Source organism: Enhydra lutris, unplaced genomic scaffold (assembly GCF_002288905.1).
Source record: "Enhydra lutris kenyoni isolate GAN:26980312 unplaced genomic scaffold, ASM228890v2 scaffoldscaffold11, whole genome shotgun sequence".
Taxonomy (NCBI): domain Eukaryota; kingdom Metazoa; phylum Chordata; class Mammalia; order Carnivora; family Mustelidae; genus Enhydra; species Enhydra lutris.
In genome coordinates, this window is record NW_019154095.1 from 28,678,054 (window position 1) to 28,700,190 (window position 22,137).

Below are 22,137 nucleotides of genomic sequence, written 5' to 3' on the forward strand. Positions count from 1 at the left end.
GAATAGAGCCAATATAAAACACCCTATTAAAGTTTTCTCAAGAACCTTTTATAGAATGCATTTGGAGCCTTGCACTATCACTAAGCAGTTTAGGATTTGTCTTCTTGGACATTCACATAACTAAAGTACCATGTGTTCAATTATACAGAATATTGGATTACAATTTATGATATTTTCAAAAGGCTGTGGCAGTTATTAGATTTACACAGAATGATTAGTCTCTGCCACTAATAGGTTTTTGAAGTGAATAATTACAGAGGGATGAGGATTGAGTTCTTAGCTAAAGCTGGAGGATTTTGTTTTATTCACTGTAGTAAGTATAAAAGGTAGAACATGTGTAAAGATCTATAACATGGGTAGTTTTAAAGAAATAGTAAAAACGAAAATTTTAAGTGAAGGTTCAGTGCATTATTTATCAGTGAACATAGACTACCTGAAGGTTTTGGACATTTTATTTACATATGGTACATTGCAAACTTTTAAGACCTCACTGGTGGTTTTGCTCCTGTTTCTCTAGATAAGTGTATCCAAGGAGAGGGTTATGCCTGTCACAACGGTTGGGATGCACTTAACCCAAGCAGTGAAAGCTGGCTGCCCACTTGATATGGAACGAGCAGGCCTGACTCCAGAGGTTCAGAAGATTATTGCTGATGTTATCCGAAACCCTCCCATCAACTCAGGTGATTGCTCTGACCCTAGTCTGCAGCCTTAATGACTTGAGTCATTGAACCCAGAGGAAGTAAACAACCAGTCCACTTGTATTTTTCACTTTACCAGCATTAACCCCTTATGCTACAAGGGAAACTTTACTTTTGTAATGCTTTTTCCGTTGTTTTTGAGAAACAGTCTTTCTTCCCATTATCAGAGGAAAGACTGAGTCTGAGAAATTCTTGTATTCCTTTGCAGCTTTAAATAATGACTTCTACTCCCATCCCCAAACAGTGGGCTTTCATCCTTTTCTAACTTCTACCTCACCTCTTGGAAAAAACACATTTTTTTCCATATTTATTTCTCATAGCTTACTGATTTCTCATTTTCCCCTAAATCTTACAGATTCCTTGTCACTGGCCCGCTTAAGTAATCTTTCTAAGCAGTGCAATCAGTGGTCTCAGTCACTGTGGTGTGAAGGGATGGTCCTTGGTCTCTGGGCCCCTTGTAGAAGGGCTTCCTGTTGTCCCTTTGCTGCAGAGTGTCAGCTGTGCTCGTGGAGACTGAGCACATTTGCCTGCCCTACAGAAAGTTTTCGATTATCTCTTTTTTACAGAATTAAGGATGAGGTACCTCAGAGGATTTTTTCCCCATAAATGTACAAACTAGATGTGTTTTAACTCAGTAAATTTTCAGACTCTTAGGACAGAACAGTAGACATACAGAAAGCCTTATCTCAGGAACTGCAATGCAAATACTTAAATTTTTATTAACTCGAATTCTTTCCCACTTGGGAACAACTAGGTGGTTCCCCTAGAAATTTAGAAATAAGGGAAATACGATCACCCTCTGAAAGTACAATCAATACTGTACTAAATTGGTCAGAACAAAAATATTAAAGTCACCTTAAAGACAGCATTGGGCACCTGGGTGCTCCCCAGGGAGCTGGGTCATCCCTTAGGGGATTGACTTGATTTTCACTCAGGTCTTGATCTCAGGGTCATGAACCTGAGCCCCAAGTTGGGCTCTGTGCTCAGCACAGAGTCTGCTTGAGATTTTCTCTCCCTTTGCTTTTGCCCCTCCCCCTGCTTGTACTGTCTCTCTAAATAAATAAACTCTTTAAAAAACATATTTAAGGGGCGCCTGGGTGGCTCAGTGGGTTAAAGCCTCTGCCTTCGGCTCAGGTCATGATCCCAGGGTCCTGGGATCGAGCCCCACATTGGTCTCTCTGCTCTGCAGGGACCCTGCTTCCTCCTCTCTCTCTCTCTCTCTCTGCCTGCCTCTCTGCCTACTTGTGATCTCTGTCTGTCAAATAAATAAATAAAATCTTTTAAAAAAACCAAAAACATATTTAAAAAGACAGCATTAATTCTGAACTCCAGAAAGACTTGACTGAAGTGTAAAGAAAGAACACCTTCATGTGTTGCATTGGTCAACTGTGGAAGCACAGGAGAAAGACAGGGTCAAATCTGGGCAGTGGTCATCTAAATTATTCTCAGGGAACTAAATTTTTCTTCCTTTTTTCCTGAAAACATTATTTACTTATTTATTCAAATTTATTTCCTTCTTTCTTTCTTTCTTTTTAAGATTTTTATTTATTTATTTGACAGAGACACAGTGAGAGAGGGAACACAAGCAGGGGGAGTGGGAGAGGGAGAAGCAGGCTTCCTGCTGAGCAGAGAGCCCAATGTGGGGCTTGATCCCAGGACCCTGAGATCATAACCTGAGCTGAAGGCAGATGCCTAATAATTGAGCCACCCAGATGCCCTGTTATTATTATTATTATTATTATTACTACTACTATTTTTAAGTAATCTCTCTGCCCAGTCTCTCTATGAGGCTCAAACTCACAACTCAAGAGTCCCGCGCTCTCCTAACTCAGCCAGCCAGGTCCCCTACCATATTAAAGTTATACTGCTGATTATTTACAAGAAGGAAATATGCAATTTCTAATCCTGGCCAACGAGACTAGTCATGCTAATCTGGGTACTTATCTATGTGAAATTATAAACCCATTATTGTAAATCAGTGAATTGACAATCTGTGAACATGGTTAATGTGGATCTATTAAGGTAAAGTTAGGTTTCTAAATCTGAAAACCTTAGGGCCATATCCTGGACTGTGATAAAACATCCAAGGTAACTTAGCTGTGAGTCCATTTACGAGAAAGCTAAGCAGCTATCCTGGTCCCTTTCCAGTCTTTCTAACTCCAGCAGCCACCGACCTAGAGATTAAGGCAGAGAAAGGAAAGCAGCAATTATTCTATAGAGTTAGAATTGTGATCATAGAAAACCTCTCTTTCTCCAATGCAAAGTAAAATAGTATTTTAGAGAAGGTCAAAAACTCAGATATCATCTTGATTTTAATACATATGGTGTTTTTTTTCTTTATGTATGTATGTATAATCTCTCAGGACTTAAAGAAATGTATGTCTTTTGATGAGCTGTTGGATAGTAGGCAGTATTCTCTGAGTTTGTGCAGCCTTTTTTCTTTTCGTTTTCCCCTTGTGACTATTATTGGCTGTCTGTCGTAAATCCTGAGTACTGACGGGTGTGTTAGCCTGGTCGGTAAGAGCAAAGGCTCTGGTAACAGCTGATTTACTTCGACGTAGGCTGCACCACTTCAAAACCATGTGACTTTGGGTGAATGGCCCAGTGTCCCTAAGCCTCAGTTTCCTTATCTCTAAAACAGGGCAAGATAATGTTGCCTCTTCTTACAGAACTGTGAGAAATAATTAGATACTGACTGACAGAACACTCTGGCACCTGTAAGTATTTCGTAGATGGTGATGGTGGCAGTAATGGTGATTATAATGATATGAATGAAGAAGTAGATGGTAAGATCTTATAGCTTCTTAAAAATACCCTCCAGGGGGCCTGGGTGGCTCAGTGGGTTAAAGCCTCCGCCTTCAGTTCAGGTGATGATCCCAGGGTCCTGGGATCGAGCCCCACATTGGACTCTGCTCAGTGGGGAACCTGCTTCCTCCTCTCTCTGCCTGCCTCTCTGCCTACCTGTGATGTCTGTCAAATAAATAAATAAAATCGTTTAAAAAAAACCCCTCTTAGGACGCCTGGGTGGCTCAGTTGGTTAAGCAGCTGCCTTCGGCTCAGGTCATGATCCCAGCGTCCTGGGATCGAGTCCCACATCGGGCTCCTTGCTCATCAGGGAGCCTGCTTCTCCCTCTGCCTCTGCCTGCCATTCTGTCTGCCTGTGCTTGCTCTCTCTCCCTCTCTCTCTCTGACAAATAAATAAAATCTTTAAAAAAAAAAAAAAAAAAACCCTCTAAATATGATTGCTTTTATGCTCTATCCTTTTTAGTAGCTAATTAAGAAAATAAGTTAATAAAAAAGTGTACAAGAAGGGAGATTTTAAAACTGAACTTTATTTTTTTTTTAAAGATTTTGTTTACTTATTTGAGAGAGAGAGACAGCCAGAGAGAGCATGAGAGAGGAGAAGGTCTGAGGGAGAATCAGACTTCCTGTGGAGCTGGGAGCCCAATGTGGGACTTGATCCCAGGACTCTGGGATCATGACCTGAGCTGAAGGCAGATGCTTAACCCACTGAGTCACCCAGGCGCCCTAAAACTGAACTTTATAGAACCTTAAGACTTTAATAATTCAGGCTTGTCATAATTACCTTTTTTTTTTCAAGTACTGAAGAATTCTTGGGCAAATATTATTGAGTGACATAAAAATAGATGTTCTAATTTCAGTTCATTATTGGCAGGAGAAAATGGTAGAGGAAGATTTAAGATTCTGTTATTTACCCAATTACTGAAAACATCTATTTTATTTGGCTATGGTGAAGAATCCAGGTATTGCTAAGTTGCTTTCCAAATCATACAGTTGTAAAGTTAGGATTTTAGATTTGGGAAGGAAATTGGAAATCATTAAATTTTCACTTTATGAATTCCGCCCTGTTTTAGAGAGAGGAATTTGAGGCCTAGAGAGTTGCAGATTGTTTTAATATCACGTGAAGATTAATGACTGAGCAAGTTTTTCTTTTTACTATACCATGTTAAAGTGTACTGCCAACTATTTAAGGAAAGAAATATGCAGGTTCTTTTTTGGTTTAAGGTTTTACTTATTTAGAGAGTGAAAGAGAGCGAGAGCGGGAGTGAGAGTGCACGAGTGAGCAGGGCAGGGGTTGGGGAGCAGAGGGAGAGAGACAATTCCAATTTGACTCCGAGCTTATGGGGAACCCAAGGTGGGGCTCAATCCCAGAACCCTGAGATCATGACCTGAGCTGAAATCAAGAGTTCGTCAGACACCCTGAAGTATGCAGTTTCTAATCCTGATACAAGATTTGGGTTTATAAATTTCTAATTGACAGGTAAAGTAGATATACTTAATTATATTCAGTTTAACAGATTTGTATGTATAGTGCCTTTAAATATTCTCTATCTAGTCTCCTCTAAATTTTGATTTTAGCAATTTTAATTTCTGACATTAGACAACTTTTTTTTTTTCTTAAGATTTTATTTATTTATTTGACACAGAGAGAGAGAGAGAAAGATCACAAGTAGGCAAAGAGGCAGGCAGAGAGAGGTGGGCGTCGGGGAAGGAGGCTCCCTGCTGAGCAGAGAGCCCGATGTGGGGCTTGATCCCAGGACCCTGAGATCATGACCTGAGCCGAAGACAGAGGCTTAACCCACTGAGCCACCCAGGTGCCACAGACAACTTTTTAAATTAAAAAATATTAAAGCCAGGGTACCTGGGTGCCTCAGTTGTTAAGCATCTGCCTTCAGCTCACGTCATGATCCCAGAGTTCTGGGATCAAGTCCCACATCAGCCTTTCTGCTCAGCAGGGATTCTGCTTCTCCCTCTACTTCTGCTCTCTCTCTCTCAGATAAATAAAATCTTTAAAAAAAATTAAAGTCAAACAATATATAAATGTGAACATAAAATTGCATATAAAATTGCATAGCCTGATTCAACAAATATCTGAGAGAAGAGAAGCATCTGTAATCATTAGTGACTAAAACAGTATTTAAAACATTTATCTTTACCATTATATACTGAATATAGCAAATACATGTTCATTTAGAGATAAATACTAAATTCTAAAGAAGGGAGAACATTTTTAAATATACTTATTAAATACTTAATTCCTCTTTCTGTCAGTACACTGTGTGTAGGTTATACAATACAATATGAAAAAATATATTATTGTAGTTTACTTCCAAAGCAAAAATTGAGAAAGTTAAGGTTATAGGAACTCAAATTTCTTTTGATTATACGTTTATGGTGTGTAAGACAACATTTATTGATGTGAAATTTTACTTTCGAATTCTTGTTTTTCCTTGATAAAATACTATTTGTTCTCCAATTCGAGAAAACATTGTGCAGATGGGGGTTCCTGGGTGGCTCAGTGGTTTAAGCCTCTGCCTTCGGTTTAGGTCATGATCTTGGGGTCCTGGCATCGGGCCCTGTATCGGGCTCTCTGCTCAGCAAGGGTCTGCTTCCCACTCTCTCTCGGCCTGCCTCTCTGCCTACTTGTGATCCCTCTCTCTATATCAAATAAATAAAATCTTCAAAGAAAATTAAAAATAAAATAAAAAATAAAAAAAGAAATGCAGATGGACTTACTACATTAATGATTCAGGTATGTTTTTTTTAATTTAATTGTAGCTATATCACATAATTTGGTGTTTAAATGAACAAGTTTGATTGGCACTTAAATTTTTCAAAATTCTGAATTGAAAATTCTCTATGTTTTGTTATGGCATAATCTTATACCTGAAAATAGAGTAATTCTGAGTTGAGAAATCATATGTATTATTTCATGCTGTCTTATTTGCTAAGTACGTTTTGTCCTTGTAATTTAATATTTAAAGGAATCCTTAACATTTTAATCTTTTAGTTTATCCACACTTATGTAATTTTAAGCTTCTTTTATGGAGTTGAAATTCTAACTATGCTTAATAATAAATTAAGCAAGGCATTTAATGAGGTGTCTAGGTAATATTTTGAATAATTTCATTCTTCCATTCTTTATGTGCATGTAACTGGAAAATTAAGGGTGGCTTCTAAGGGACCTGCCACAAAAATAGGAGTAATATGATCTCTTTTAAAGCACTGAAGGAGTGCAGCCAGTGTTCATTATTCTCCCAATAGAAATTTTCAGCACTTACTTGCCTGGAAAGTTAGGATAGAATCAGATGTATCTTTAATGCTAGATGCCCCTTTTTTGCATAAGCATATTGTAGGCTGACTTTAAGGTACAAATGTAGAGGATTTACAGAAATGTGTAAATGCATTTATGGATTTTCTAGTTATATCTAGAAATTATATTCAGATTATAGTACAATAACTTTGTATACTTGTTAAATCACTAACAGTGGTTTAAAACCATAACTAAATGATACATCATAGTTTTATTTAAAAAAGACATTCTAATTTTAGAAACAGATTGTTTTGATTGAATAAAATATCTCATTTTTCCTTTCAAAATAATTCATTGAACCCATGATGCTATGATAGTTGAAGATTTTTGAACTACGTTTCCAAAAAATTGTCTTATAAAATGTACATTTACAGTGTGATGAAATAAAGGGTGCATAGCTTATTTATCCAATGTTTAAATACCCATAGAAGAAAATGAATTTAATATAATGTAGTTGTGTTAATTGGCTAGAGTACAGGAAAATTTGTATTTGTATGGTTTTTCTATCTTTTTTGTATAGTTGTTGTTTTTTTTAAGATTTTATTTATTTATTTGTCAGAGAGAGAGGAGCGAGAGTGAGCACAAGCAGACAGAGTGGCAGGCAGAGGCAGAGGGAGAAGCAGGCTCCCCGCCAAGCAAGGAGCCCGATGTGGGACTTGATCCCAGGACGCTGGGATCATGACCCGAGCTGAAGGCAGCTGCTTAACCAATTGAGCCACCCAGGCATCCCTGTATAGTTTTTCTAATGCAACATTATCCAAGAAGAAATGTGATACAAACCATATATGCGATTTTATTTTATTTTTAAATTAAAACAAATTCTTTTGTTGAAATATAGTTGACATACAACATTACATTAGTTTCAGATGTACAGCAGAGATTCAGCAAGTCTATATGTTATCCACAGTTTGTAATTTTCAATTTTCTACTAGCCACTTTAAAAAAGTTGAAAAAAAAAATAGGGCACCTGGGTAGCTGTCGTTTAAGCCTCTATCTCTTGGTTTTGGCTCAAGTCATGATCTCAGGGCCCTGGGATTGAGCCCTGTGTCAGCCCCACACTAAGAATGGAGTCTGCTTAAGATTCTCTCTCTCCATCTCCCCCTGTCTCCATTAATCTCAAGTGCCTGATTGCTCTCTCTCCCTAAATAAAAATAAGTTTGAAAATCTAAAAAAAAAAGGTTAAAAAAATTGAATTAAAAAAACAAAAATAAACAGTTGTAATTAATTCTAATGATATAATTTAATTAACCCAGTATATTAAAATGTTATCATTTTAACATATAATCAATATAGAATTGTTATGAGATATTTGTGTTTTTTGTACTAAGCCTTTGAAATCAGGAATGTATTTTACATTTATAGCTTATCTCAATTCTGATGCCAAATTTTAATTGAAAATACTTGATTTGTATTTAGCTTTCATAAACTTTACAATTGAATAGATACTCTGTATTCCAAACATTCTAAAATGTTTTCAATAATTGAATCAAATATCAGTTGTTTTTTTTCCAAGTATCACCTTTTAAATTTAATTTCAGATTGATGAATTGAGTTTCTTAACCATCCTAGCTGCATTTCAGGAGCTTGTCAGCTACATGTTGTTAGTGCTCATTGTAGCAGAAGCACAATTACAGAGGTAGTTTGGCAATACCCATGAAAACATAAAATGTGTTTAACCTTTGAACTAGCAATCCCACTTCTAAGAATCTAGAGATATGGAAAAAAATGTGTAATATAATGTTCTTTGGGACATTTTGTTTTCAAAGAAAAATTGAAGACAAATGAAAGGGAACTCCAAGTAAGTTTGGATAGATAATACAAAAGAAGATGCCTCAGTCATTAAGAAATTAATGAAGTAGTAAAATTGGCCAAATTTCTGTGGTATTTCGATGGCATAATGACTGAAGGGCAAATAGAATTTTAGTTGGTCAATAGACATAGTAGTCATATTGCTAATTTTATTACATTTAGAGGTAAAATCTTATTTTCCAAGATTTTGATTAGGATCAGTTTTATATCTTAACACTTTTAAGTAACAGAGTATAGGCTAAATATATACCCCATGGTCCTAGTTTCTATTAGTTGGGTAACCACCTCTTGCTGGCGTGGTTTTTTTTTTTTTTTTAAGATTTTATTTGTAGGAATGTCTGAGTGGCTGGCTCAGTCTGATAAGTGTCTTTTTTTTGCTCAGGTCATGACCCCAGGGTCCTGGGATCAAGTCCCCATATCAGGCTTCTTGCTCAGTGGGGAGCCTGCTTCTCCCTCTGCCTGCCGCTCCCCTTGCTCATTCTCTCTGACAAACAAATAAAATCTTAAAAAAAAAAAAATTTATTTATTTGATAGTGCATTCAAGAGAGCACAGGCGGGGAGAGGCAGAGGGAAAGAGAGAAGCAGGCTCCCTAATGAGGGAGGCCCAAGTGGGGCTTGATCCCAGGACCCTGAGCCACCCAGACACCACCTGTTGATTTTTTTGTTTTTGTTTTTTAAACTTAACTGCAGGTTTTTTTTGAAGTTCAAGAGTAGCAAGATAAGATCTTTGGAAGAAAGGAGAATATAAATCTTGAAAAATGGAATAATTGAAAGACTGCCCTTTCAGGGTGACATTTAAAAATACTTGGATTCTGATTGTTAATTGAATTGGGTGTCAGAAATGTTTGATACCAGTTTTATAATTACATGAAGATGGGTGAAACTGAGCTGCTTAGTTTTATGATACTCTAGGGCATTCCAGATGAATGTGTTGTTGAAAGTGTTTGAAACATAAGTAGTGGTCTGTAGGAGATTGCTAAATAATTTGTAAAAGGTGTGAAGACACACAGTCTGAATTGGTTCTGTTGAGTTATGAAAAGTAAAAATTCCTTGATTGTGAAAATAAGTGATTTTTTTCCAGAAAACTCATTTTGTTATATGCATTTTAAATAATTGATATGTTTTGTTATGCTACAATAGCCATTGAAAGGATCTTTTTTTTCATTAGCATCTTATTTACAAGTACGATTAGCTTCTATTTTAAGAGTAAGTTCTATTAGAAAAATAATTGTAGGGACACCTGGGTGTCTCAATGGTTTAAGCCTCTGCCTTCTGCTCAGGTCATGATCTCAGGGTCCTGGGCTCCAGCCCGGCATCGGCATCGGCATCGGCATCGGCATCGGCATCGGCATCGGCATTGGGCTCTCTGCTCAGCGGGGAGCCTGCTTCCCCCTCTCTGTCTGCCTGCCTCTCTGCCTACTTGTGATCTCTCTGTCTCTGTCAAGTAAATAAATAAAATCTTTAAAAAATAATTGTAATAGATATTTGGAATTTGAAGTGTAACTCCTTTAGAAACAATTCTGTGAAGGTTGGTTTTGGTTCTCAGGGCGCCTCTCCAGAAGCAGTTTGAGACATCATTTATACAGAGTCAATGGCATTGACCTGACTTTAAGTCTTAGAAGCAAGGCTGCAGGTGGTAAGAGGTGAGGAGAGAACATGCTTTACTTCATTTTGGTTTGTAGGGCTACAGGCATTCTAAAGAGAAACATTTTTTTTAAGATTTTATTTATTTATTTGATAGAGATCACAAGTAGGCAGAGATAGGCAGAGAGGTGGGACCTGAGCAGAGAGCCTGATGTGGGGCTCGATCCCAGAGCCCTGAGACCATGACCTGAGCCAAAGGCAGAGGCTTTAACCCACTGAGCCACCCAGGCACCCAGAGAAACATTTTCTTCGGACACCTTCCTCCTTCCTTTCTACAAAGTATTTCACTCTTTCCAGCTCATAGGTTTCTAAAATGTTCTGTGTAATTTATTTTCAACTCTTGTTTTTTTTCATCCTTTACAGATATAAATGAAGTTAAACTAATTAGAAAGCTGGTTCCTGAAAACATTGACACGTACCTTATCCACATGGCACTTGAGATCCTGGGAAAAGACTGTGACAACAGACTGTTAGACCAGCTTTCATGTACTTCCAACAGAAAGAGATATTTCCCCAACTCTGAAGAGAGCTGTTCAAGTTCTAAGAGAAGCAGGGAAGAAGTAGGCGCTAATACCAAGGTGTTAATTATATGTAGAATTTTCATACATTGTCGGTTGGTTCGATTTACATATTCTAACACTAAAATGCTGTATTTTTTAAACTGCTATAAATTCAGATATAAGGTTACTTTTTAAAATCTGTGCTCTATTTCCTTTGTTTTTCATAAATCTTATCTGAGAAAAGTGATTTTTTTAAACAACAGAAAAAGGGAAATGTAGCCCATCTATTTAGCTTTTTGTGTGGAATGTCAGCTGAAATTTTACTTCTACCTCATACCGATTATATATATATATATATATATAGTGGAAATCCTTTTTCTTTCATAGACATAGTATTGGCTTTGAACTTACGGCAGTTTATGTAGTTAATGAAAATGAAAACAAATTCCATTATGAATACCCCCAAAACTAGTTTGTCTATCGTTCTGTCATTCCTCCTGCTTTGTTCTTGTCATACTGAATCTCTTAGGTACAAGGAAAATTGTTGCCCATGGTCCTGCGCATATACCATACATATTTCTGAGAAAGACCATGAATTTAGTATTATTTCGTATTATTTTAGTTTTATTAAAATGCTTTGGAAATTACTGCTCTGTATGTTGTATGAGATAACTATTTTTTGATGATGATTCTATTAAATGATTGTATAAATTTGAAAATTTAGTCTTTGTTATCTTCCAGGTCTAAAATTTTATGATTCTGTGATAAAAGTTGTGAAAACTAGTGATTTACAAAAAAACTATTTTAGTTTCTAGATCATAAATTGAGCATGGTAGTAGGTGTTTTCTCATAATGTGCATTAGGGATTCCATTCCAGTTTCAAGATAGTCTTTATAGATTTCCAAGAGTTAAACCCATTTTCTCAATAGCTTAAAAATAAGAGGAGCTTTATATTCTGTACTTCAGTTAGGCTTGTATACAGACATGTGATAGATAACCTAATGAAATTTGATTAATTGGAAGTCTTTACATTATTTAGTCAATTGAAGTAGCTGTGGGAAGGATATTAAAGAAAATAATGTTGGGTGGTAGTAGTGAAATTTGGCCTCTATTCCCAGCCTTTTATTTCTGAAATCTATACCAGATGCCTAAAACCTTGTTTTTTCCCAGCTTCTACCTATCAGTAAAGGAAGAGGTGAACTTGTTATTTTTTCCTGATTATTGATGCACATTTATATGAATTATTATTTTAGTCACATATTAGCGTTTGGCTTTTCCCTTATTGAAATACTATCAGACGCTGACAACAGAGTGGGGAGATTTTGGCGGTGGTGGGTGGATGGGTAGAAGTCATGCTGAGCCTACTGGATTTACCCCCCCCCCCCCATTTAGGGGAACAAGGATATTGGGGATAGGAAGTAGATTAAGAGATGAGTGAGCCAGCCTAAGTATTTTTCTTTCATCCGACTCCCAAGTACAGAAGGCTGCTTCGAATATACTGTAGTCTGTTGGAGGGCTGGTGTCAGATCTTTCCTGTTAACATTCATCTTCTCTGCTGACCTGGATTATATCTCTTAATTTGTTTCATTGGATGAATATGAGGCTTCTGATAAAGAATAATGTCAAAACAAATTCTTTGTATTTGTTGGTACATTGTTAGTTTTACGCCTATTGTGATTACTGTTAAGATAGAAGCTCCATGATGCCTTTGTTTAATGAAGAAAGATTCCGTCTTGATATTGGTAGTTCTGATTCAAAATATGCAGGTACACAGTGGATTCTTTGAGTACATCTTTTTTTTTTTTTAATTTCTGGAAAGTCTTCTTAAATTTTGCTTCTTAGAATTTGTCCCATTGCTTTATATTTCTTCTTCAGGGACTTCGACTATATGTTGGATCTTCTTTGCCTAGCTGCAATATTTGTCACTTTCCATGAATTCTTTCTAGTTTTCCATTTCTCCTTAATTTAAAATTTTCTTCATTTTCTTCTTTTTCACCTCCTATTTCTCTGGACAGACTCTGTTATGTTTATTGCTATGTTCCTTCTAGTTTAGTATTCACTTCTTTACATTTTTCCTTTTGCTTCTAATTCTTAACTAAACTTTTCTCCTCCATTTTGAATTTTTCTGATTTTGATGTTCTTTCATGTTTTGAATAATTTTCTTAATGTTTTTCAACTCATTTAAGAGGTTACAGTTTTATTCTGTATCTTAGCAACTCTTCCGGTGTCCCATTTGATTTTAATACTTTCCTGTTGTTCTTTTTCATGTGAAATTAGTTTTCCTGCACTTTAAAAGAAAGCATGTTTCAAGGTAGTTTTTCCCAAGTTCACAGAGCTCTCCCTTCTGGTATTTTGTGTAATTTTTCAAAATATGGAGACTTAGTTTATGAGATATACTTTTTTGTCACTCTTCCCTTTGTCTCTGTTTTACCTGAACTGCTGATTCGATTTCACCCAGTAGTTCTCCCAGAAGGCATTGTGGTAGCTGGTCAGGAGCGTTCACAGGAACCGATTGCGTTAGCTGAAGACACCATTTATAAGTCATTTGCTGTTGGGGTAGGCAGAAGCCCTCTCATTTTCAGTTGTTGTTTTCCCATTAATCTATTATGGTTTCTGATGTCTGTCTGTAGGCTACTTTGTGGTTCTTCTGTTCTTGGGCACCTCACTGCTTGCCTCTGCTTTCTCTTGTCTAAGCAAGTGGTACTCTGCAGGTCTTATGGCTGGTGGTGGTTTATCCTCACATGCTCAGAGTTTGGATTTCTTTGGGATACCTTTAAACTTAGTTTTATTGTAAATGTAGATTATGAGTTCAGAGTTTTCCTGTCAATTCTGTTTTAATGGTGGACTTCAGAGAGATTAAAACACTATGCTGCTGCTTCCACCATCTTCCCAGAACCCTCTCCCCCAAATCACCTTTTTTCTTCCTTATTTTTCTTCACTGCCTAAGAAAGTATGTGATATTTTCTGCCCTGCCACTAAGCTTCATTATAAATTAAAATGTACAATATTATTTATAAACTGTTTTGAGATACTCAGAAAAAAATGCCTTACAAATAATATTATAATTATTATTATTAAAATTCAGTACTTCAGAACAATTAGAATTTTCTTAAGCTTTGCCTTTTTAGGCATAGTTTTTGTTTTGTGTTGTTCTCTAAGAAAATAGCGCATACTGTAACTATTTTGTGTTTTATAATAATATTAAAGGTTGATCGAAAACATCCTTGTGATTTTTCACCAAAAGATGAAAGTCACAGAAATTCCCTAAGACTAACTTCTTGGAATCAGCCAACCAGCGATTCAAAAACAGATTTATTTACGGATTCTCATTTAATTCTTAATTAAGATTAAATTAATAAAGTAGTTTTCATGATAACTATATCCAACTTGATAATTATTATTTTTAGATTTGTCTTAGTGTAGATGAAATTAAATGTGAATATAACATATATATTTCTCTGTTTGCTTACATATATATGCTCACATATACTCAACAAACGAGTTAATGTTTTGTATTTTCAATTTAATGATATTTGTTAATAGAATTTGGAGTATCAGAAAACCCCCCTGAAAATCTCACTATGATTTCTGGGAATTTTGGTTGACTACTAAAGAAGGAAGTAGTCACTGAAAGGCATTGTTTCTGTTAGGTGACTCAGTTCTCATAATTAAAGTCTCTCCAAAAACTTGTTGTTGAGACTCAAAAGATATAGTCAGTGTAAATAAGCACTTTCCCTCCTTCTCAGTGAAACAAGATCATTATTATAATAGTGTGGTAAATACTGAAGGTCATATTCTGTAGAAATATTACAGAAGATAGAACATTTTCAGTGATATTAGCTACTAATTAATGATAATAATAATTAATTAATGATAATTCGCTACTAATTAATAATAAGTCTTTAATGCCAAGACTAAATCAGGATGTGTTTTGAGAGCTTGCATGTATTCTCATTCGACCCTCCAGGTAATCCAGTGATGTTATGTACTGTTATTCTCATTTTCTGTGTGAAGAAACTGAGGCTGAAATAACATTTGTAAGGCCATACATTTAGCAAGTGACTCAATTGGAGTCAAACCTAATTCTGTCTTGGTTGGCAGTCCCTATGTATTCCATGGTATTCAGCTGCAAGACTTGGGGTTTTTTCTCTGCTCTGTTCCTGTGCAGATGTCATGTTCTGTTCTGCTTTTTGGTTTTGTTATCATGTTAACTTCTTTCCTTTCTCCAGATGCACACAGGTGTTCCAGCTATAATTGCAAACAACTGTAGGCTCCGAGGGATTGTGTTAGTAAGATCTTAAGGGAAGGGGTGCCTGGGTGGCTCAGTGGGTTAAACCTCTGCCTTTGGCTCAGGTCGTGATTCCAGGGTCCTGGGATTGAGCCCCACATTGGGCTCTCTGCTCAGTGGGGAGCCTGCTTCCTCCTCTCTCTCTACCTGCTTCTCTGCCTACTTGCGATCTCGTTTGTCAAATAAATAAATAAAATATTTAAAAAAAAAGATTTTAAGGGAAGAATAAATATTTCTGGACCAATTTGATCTCTGCCCAAATGCCTTTTGTCTGTGGCATTATATATTGCCAGTATTTATTATTTCTGAGTCAAATATCGTCTCATGCAGTCTATGTAAATCTAATCTGTTCTCCTGGACTTCTCTTCCCTGTGAGGAAATTTGCTATCCTTAGCCTGTTTTTTTTTCTTTAGCTTTATTACTAAAGTGTGAGTAGCTCTTTCTTCTTCATTGGATTTCTTTAATTAAGCCAAAAGAGCTAATAGGGTTTTGGGTTTTTTTAACCTTTTCTAAATATATGTTTTCACAGTTTTCTGTGAAGGATCTTTGACTTTTTTCCCCACTCTTAAATCTTTTGAAACCATTTTTAAACATAGAAAATGTAACAAAACATAGCAGGTAATTGACGAACCGTATATATTTTTCATTCTGGAAATTGAATAAATTATGCTTTTTTACCTTCAACTAACAGACACATTATAACTTAGATTGAGGTCACCTTATCATAAAGTCCTTCAGATAGTTCCAATAACTAAATTAACTGCTGGATTCCAAGGTGTGCTTACATTGGAATGATTTGTCTGTCATGTTGGTTTGAGACTCTTGTCAAACTGAGATAACAATAATTACTACCAGTTTATGCTTATGGAACATAACTAAAAATTGTTTTATCTTTTTCAAGCGCAGATCACATAATACACAACCACTGCCTTTGGGTTCCTAAATTTTTTTTCAGGGACTTTTAACTTAGGGTCCTGAGGCTTCATTTGGTGCCTAAGTCTCCTAAAATTGTGCAAAGTATTACGTATGTGTACATTTAGAAGTGAATCTCCAGGGGCGCCTGGGTGGCTCAGTGGGTTAAAGCCTCTGCCTTCGGCCCAGGTCATGATCCCAGAGTCCTGGGATCGAGCCCTGCATTGGGCTCTCTGCTCAGCGGGGAGCCTGCTTCCCCCTCTCTCTCTGCCTGCCTCTCTGCCTACTTGTGATCTCTGTCTGTCAAATAAATAAATAAAATCTTAAAAAAAAAAAAAGTGAATCTCCAGTTTTTAGCAGATTTCAAAAGACTCTTTGAAACAATTTTTTTCATTTATTTCAGTGACTGTTTTTTGAGTATCTGTTATGTCCCAGCAACTCTGCAAGGCACTGATAGTGTTTGAATCACTCTGCTAGTCAGTCAACCTTTGGAGACATAGAAGTACATGCTTTTTCAAACACCTAATGTGATACTGTGTGTGTCTGTGTTTGTGTGTATGTGTGGGTGTCTGTGCATGTGTGTGCGCCTGAGCAGATGCCTTCCTCAGAACATTAAATTAACCATCTTGGTCAGCCCAAACCAAGTACACATGAGACAGAAATCTGAAATAGTATCTAGTTCTTTCCTTCTCAAATGTGTATGTACACTTGAGTGCCGGAGAACAGATAACAAGATGGCAGGAAATTGCCTGAAGAAATGATAGAGTGATTTTTGTCTTTTATTTACTTTTTGATCTAGAAGTAAATTCTGTGGCTCTCACTATTTTGTTTTACTCTACAAGGGAAGGTAGTAGGTGTATATACAGTAACCTATGTTACTTTTTACAACTGACACACATTTTCAACATTAACATATGTCTTTTTCTGTTTCTTTCCTATAGCCTGCTTCTGTAACCTCAAAGAGAAAATTACCTGAGTGGTTTGCCAAAGGCAGTGAGACTTCAGCTGACACCAGCAAGAAATCAATGGCCAGAACAAAAAAGAAAGGTCTTTTTAGTTAAACTGTCAATTGCCAGAGGAATTGTGTGTGTCTTACTGTATTAGAAGAGGGGAGCTGTGTTTCATTTCTGAAAATAGTGGTGACGAGTACTTCAGTTTACAAATTATTCTAATCTCAAAAGTCAGACTAACCCATTTGTTGAACAGCTAACATCTTAAAACAGCCTTGTGCAGTTTACTAAAGTTGAGTCTTCTGAGAGCCTGAGTGAGTAATCATAGAATAGAATAAATACATTAATCTCCTTTACGCTTCTCTAAGAAACCGTTACTGCTCTGTTTCCTAATCTCTTTATTTCAGCAGTATGTTTAAGGGGGGCCGATTTGATATAAATAACAGACTGGTGGTTGTAGGATGATTACGTGTGCGATAGAAAATCTTCATATATTACCAGCTTTCTTTCTTGTGAACGAAGGAAGCATAGTTATTTTTACAAATTGTCCTTACCATCTTTACAAGAAACTCTTACACACATTGATAAATGGTATTAGTGGAACAGACCAGTGAAAATGAAACATTCTGGGTTCCATGCATGTAGAGAAAAATAATGTAGCAAAGGAGACCAACTTCACTAGGTAACCATGCACTTTGTATTTTGTATACTATTTCTATTATCTTTCAAGTACTAAATTCCTTCATACTGAATATTACAAAATATATATATGTTATATATGCATTATATATATGTGTGCGTGTATATATATATATTTTTTTAACTTTTACGTAATTACCTTGAGCACTTTCAGTTTTTGAGGATGTTGGAGTTTGATTGTAATCCCTCTTTATGTAGCACATGTGACTTCGCTATCGAAACCCATACTCTGACGCTGAGTTTGGTAAACCATGGTTAATAACACTTTAACCAGTTCACCTTACGGACTTTAACTGATGTTTTTGTAACTAAAAATCACTGTTAATAAAGAAGAAATATTGTAGGAGAACTAGAAAATCTGGAGAGATGAAAAGAAGAAAATAAAAATCACTGGTGGTTGTACCCAGCAGATCATCAGTTAACCCCTTCTGTGTATCCTGCTGAGCCTCTGTATTCACTGCTTTTCTTAGTTTGATACATGAATAATAATGTGTTTTCTTTGTAAAACATTTAAGTTAAAACACAAAAGGTCCCTGTATTCCCATTTTCCTACATCTCATTACCATTCCCTTTCCAGAAAGTATCTCCTATTAAGTACGTGACTTACAGTTCTCTAGTCATTCCTTACGCATTTACATGCCTTTGCTTATATATCTACACATACGTTCCTGTTTTTTAAAGTGAGTTAGATCATGCTGTATGCAACTTTCTGCAGCAAACTCTTTTCACTTAATATGTCATGAAGAACTTCCCATGTCAGTATATATATTGGTCTGTCTCATTCTTTTTTACAGCTACCTACCATTCTATATTGGTGAATATATTATATTTTATATAATCACTTTCCTATTGGTGATTTTTGTCTTTTTTTTCTACTTTAGTTTATTTCTAGAAGTAGAATTAGAGACTGAAATTTATATTTCACTGAATATATTATGAATATTTTTTTTTCCATGTCATTAAATCGTTTTCCACAGAATCTTTTTTGGTGGCTTTTTATAGTACAGTGATTCTCAAAGTGTGGTCTGCAGCCTTTTAGGAGTTTTTGAGACTCCTTCAGGGAATTTGCAAAGGAAAACTATTTTCATAATACCAAGATGTGATTTGCCTTTTGTCCTATGTTTTTTCCATTGAGGGTGCAAAGCAGTCGTGAGTAAAACCGCTGGTACTTAAGTGCAAATCAAGACAGTGACACCAGATTACTGATTTTATTAATTCTCAGTCCTTAAACACATCTTTTCAATCTTTTATGTGATGAAGTGGCGAGTATGTATAAAACACTTCTGCTCTGTACCAAAGTGTGATGGTTGTCTCCAGGAAAAACTCTTGTTTGAATTGTGAATTGAATTAGTTCTTTTTCCATGGAATACCATTTCTTACTGAAAAGAATGACTGATAGAAAACTATGATTGGTTATTGAGACTTGGGCATTTGGTGGATATTTTCTCAAAATTGAATGAAGTCATCCTGTCACTTCAAGGAAAACTGATGGTTATTTGTTGGCAATGATAAAATTTGAGATTTCTGGCAGAATTTATAGTTTTGGAAAACTTGTGTCTGCTGCCAGGAGTTTGAAAGCTTCCAATAATATAAAGGCTTTTCTAATGAGATATTATTCATACGATTAACAAACTTTTTAGAAGATCTACACAACCCAGTGCACTCCAGTATTTTCTAGGTGACTAATACGTGATCTTAAAAAATCATGCATAAGTAAAAGAGTCATCCAAACTACATAGTGGCCCAGTGGATTTTAATGTAGCAGAGTATGAAAACATTTATTTATATGGATTCAGATTGTACACTGCAACCAATCTTTAAGAAACTATAGGTGTCCAGTTGTGGTATAGTTTCAAAGAAGAGTGTCTACAATTATCTGGAAAAGCTATTAAAATACTCTTAATTAAGGTCACACTTTCTTCATATATGTCAACCAAAAGAACATATATTGAATATAGGAGCAGATTGAATGTAGAAGCAGATCTGAGACTCCAGCCACTTCTGTGAAGCCAGACAATGCCATTCTTCTATTTTGTGGGGGATATTTTTGTAAAATTTATTTATGTTATATACTGGATTTACTGCTGTTTTTTTTTAAATTAATAAACATTTCTTAAACATTTCTCAGTGTTATTTCTAAAATGTTAAATAACAATAGATTTAATGCACATTAATGCAAAATCTCTTTTGGGTCCTTAATAATTTTTAAGAATATAAATGAAGCTTGAGATATAGTAGATTGAGAACTGCTGACATAGTATTTTATTATACAGATGTACTATGAATTATTTAGCTGATTTCCTATTGTTGCGCATTAAATCACATCCAGTTTTCTGCTCTTTTAAAGCTCTGCTTTGAATAGTCTTAAAATGAAATATGTTATAATCTCATGCCAAATAGCCAGAGGGAGAGAGTTATTATTTTTTGTCTTGGTTATAATTTCGTATGGACTTTTGGCCTTTTAGCTACATGGCTCTTGATTTATGTTTGAGTTAGCTCCAAGGAGAAAAATTCCAATCTGGATATGGGATTGGCACCAGTGACTTCATGTAAGCTAGTCTTTGGCCGCTGTATTTGGATCTGGCTAAATTAGTCCAATGACAGTGAATCCTGGGACTTTTTATGGTAATGCTGGCACAAATATGTTCTCTTTTCCCTTGCTGATACTAATGAGGAAGCATGAACCTTGGGAACGTTGGAGCAATTTTAGGACCCTGAGGAGTCATCGTTTAGTGAAGCCCCGGTACTGAGGTAGGCACAGTAAAAACCGCAGCAAGTCAGGTTATTGGTGATACTGTCCTGCTACTAGTTCATGCCTTTCCCGAAGTCAGACATATCTTTGAATATTTAATATACACGGGCATTAAATTCCCTTTACTTAGGTTAAACCTGTTTGAATAAGGGTTTTTTGTTCGGTTTTTAACTTAAAATGTTGTGCACTTGTCACCACAGTACGGTCACGTCATTGATAGACACCCCCCAACAACAGGCACAAAAGATAATGATGGTTTTTTTTTTAAATTTATTTATTTATTTGACAGAGATCATAAGTAGGCAGAGAGGCAGGCAGAGAGAGAGAGGGAAGCAGGTTCCCTGCTGAGCAGAGAGCCCCATGCGGGGCTCGATCCCAAAACCCTGAGATCATGACCTGAGCCGAAGGCAGAGGCCTAAACCACTGAGCCACCCAGGTGCCCTGATAATGATGTTTTTTAAATGGCGAAGGATGTGGGAAGCTCATAGAGCTAGTTCCCCAAAGTAGGTGACAAAGCAGTTTGCTCCTTGGTGGAGGGGCAGACTTCCTAACTCTCCAGGTGCCCCATTTCGCCTGCATTCTTTGTGGAACTTCCATATCCTTCCGCTCTCCCCACCCCGTCCAGCTCCCAACCACTCCCTACCAGGAGGGTGAGCTCCCTAGCACTCCCTTCGGCCAGGACGTGCTCCCTATCACGGTCTATCACCAGAGGGCGTTGGGGAGACTCTGCTGTATTCGGCCTTGTCACCAGGTGCAACTGTCTAGTACCAAATGACTCAGTACAGCACAACGTACTAAGAACTGATGAACTGGGCTTTACTTTCCCGGGTGTATTATCATTTCTCAGCTGTGTCAGGCCTCAAGTTTGCCTCAGGTTCGTTCTAAAAAATAAGGAGTTTCTTTTAATGTCTTTGTCTTATGCTATCTCCTCCACAAAGTAGTGCTGATGATCTCTTGTGTTGTCATTTAGAATTCTGACTATGGAGTCAGACAATGCCCTGACGGTTATTTAGAATTTAAAAACAAAAACAAAACAAAAAACCCACAAGTCTATGGTGCTACCAGATACAGTAAGCAAAGAATGTAGGATTCTTCATGTTCAGAGAGGTTGCTATAGAAGTAACTAAGAACATGAAAGATCCAATGGCATGATGGTAAAGTCATTTTAGAGCTAACTAGACATTAAACTGTCATATAGGAAGCAAAACAAAACAAAACAAAACCAACAAAAACACTGAAGAGTGTTCACTACAGTCATGAGGGGAACTGCAAACTTCAGGATCTCAGTTACCTGAAAAGGTGCCACATAGTTTTTTGGGGTAAGTGATCCAAAAATCATTTGGGATAACATACAGACATCCTTAGGTAAATGTGTTTAAACATTGAAAGAAATTATAAATAAGTAGAATATGAAGTAAATTAAACCTTTGGTGGTAGTATTTTAGGGTTAAGGAATAAGAGGTCTATATTTGATAGTGTAAGCATCTGAAATGCTCAGGATAATTTAGCTTTTAGAATAACAGATTATTCTGTTATTGTGGTTCCATTTAAATATGTATCATTGAAAAATTAGCATATGCTTGTTCTTTTAAAGCTGAAATCCTACCAAGTTTGAAACATTATTGGAATATCTAATAAGGATTAAAAAACATGTTATTGCATAGAATTCCATCACCAACAAATTTCATTTGTGAGAGAAAGAAAAAAGATCTAACATTATGCTTACTATTACTACTAAGATTCATATTAATATTAGTATCCATTAAACCC

General features: G+C 36.3%; 1 protein-coding gene across 1 annotated transcript in view; it reads left to right on the plus strand.

Annotated features, from left to right (window-relative positions):
• Window positions 1-18,441, plus strand: part of LOC111144475 (Werner syndrome RecQ like helicase) — a 143,651-nt gene extending 125,210 nt beyond the window's left edge. Inside the window, exons 34-36 of the mRNA XM_022498779.1 lie at window positions 518-680; window positions 10,630-10,844; window positions 16,908-18,441. Coding sequence (XP_022354487.1) covers window positions 518-680; window positions 10,630-10,844; window positions 16,908-17,027 — 498 coding nt within the window. The 3' untranslated portion in view covers window positions 17,028-18,441. The remainder of the gene's footprint in view (window positions 1-517; window positions 681-10,629; window positions 10,845-16,907) is intronic.
• The last annotated feature ends 3,696 nt before the right edge of the window (window positions 18,442-22,137 follow it).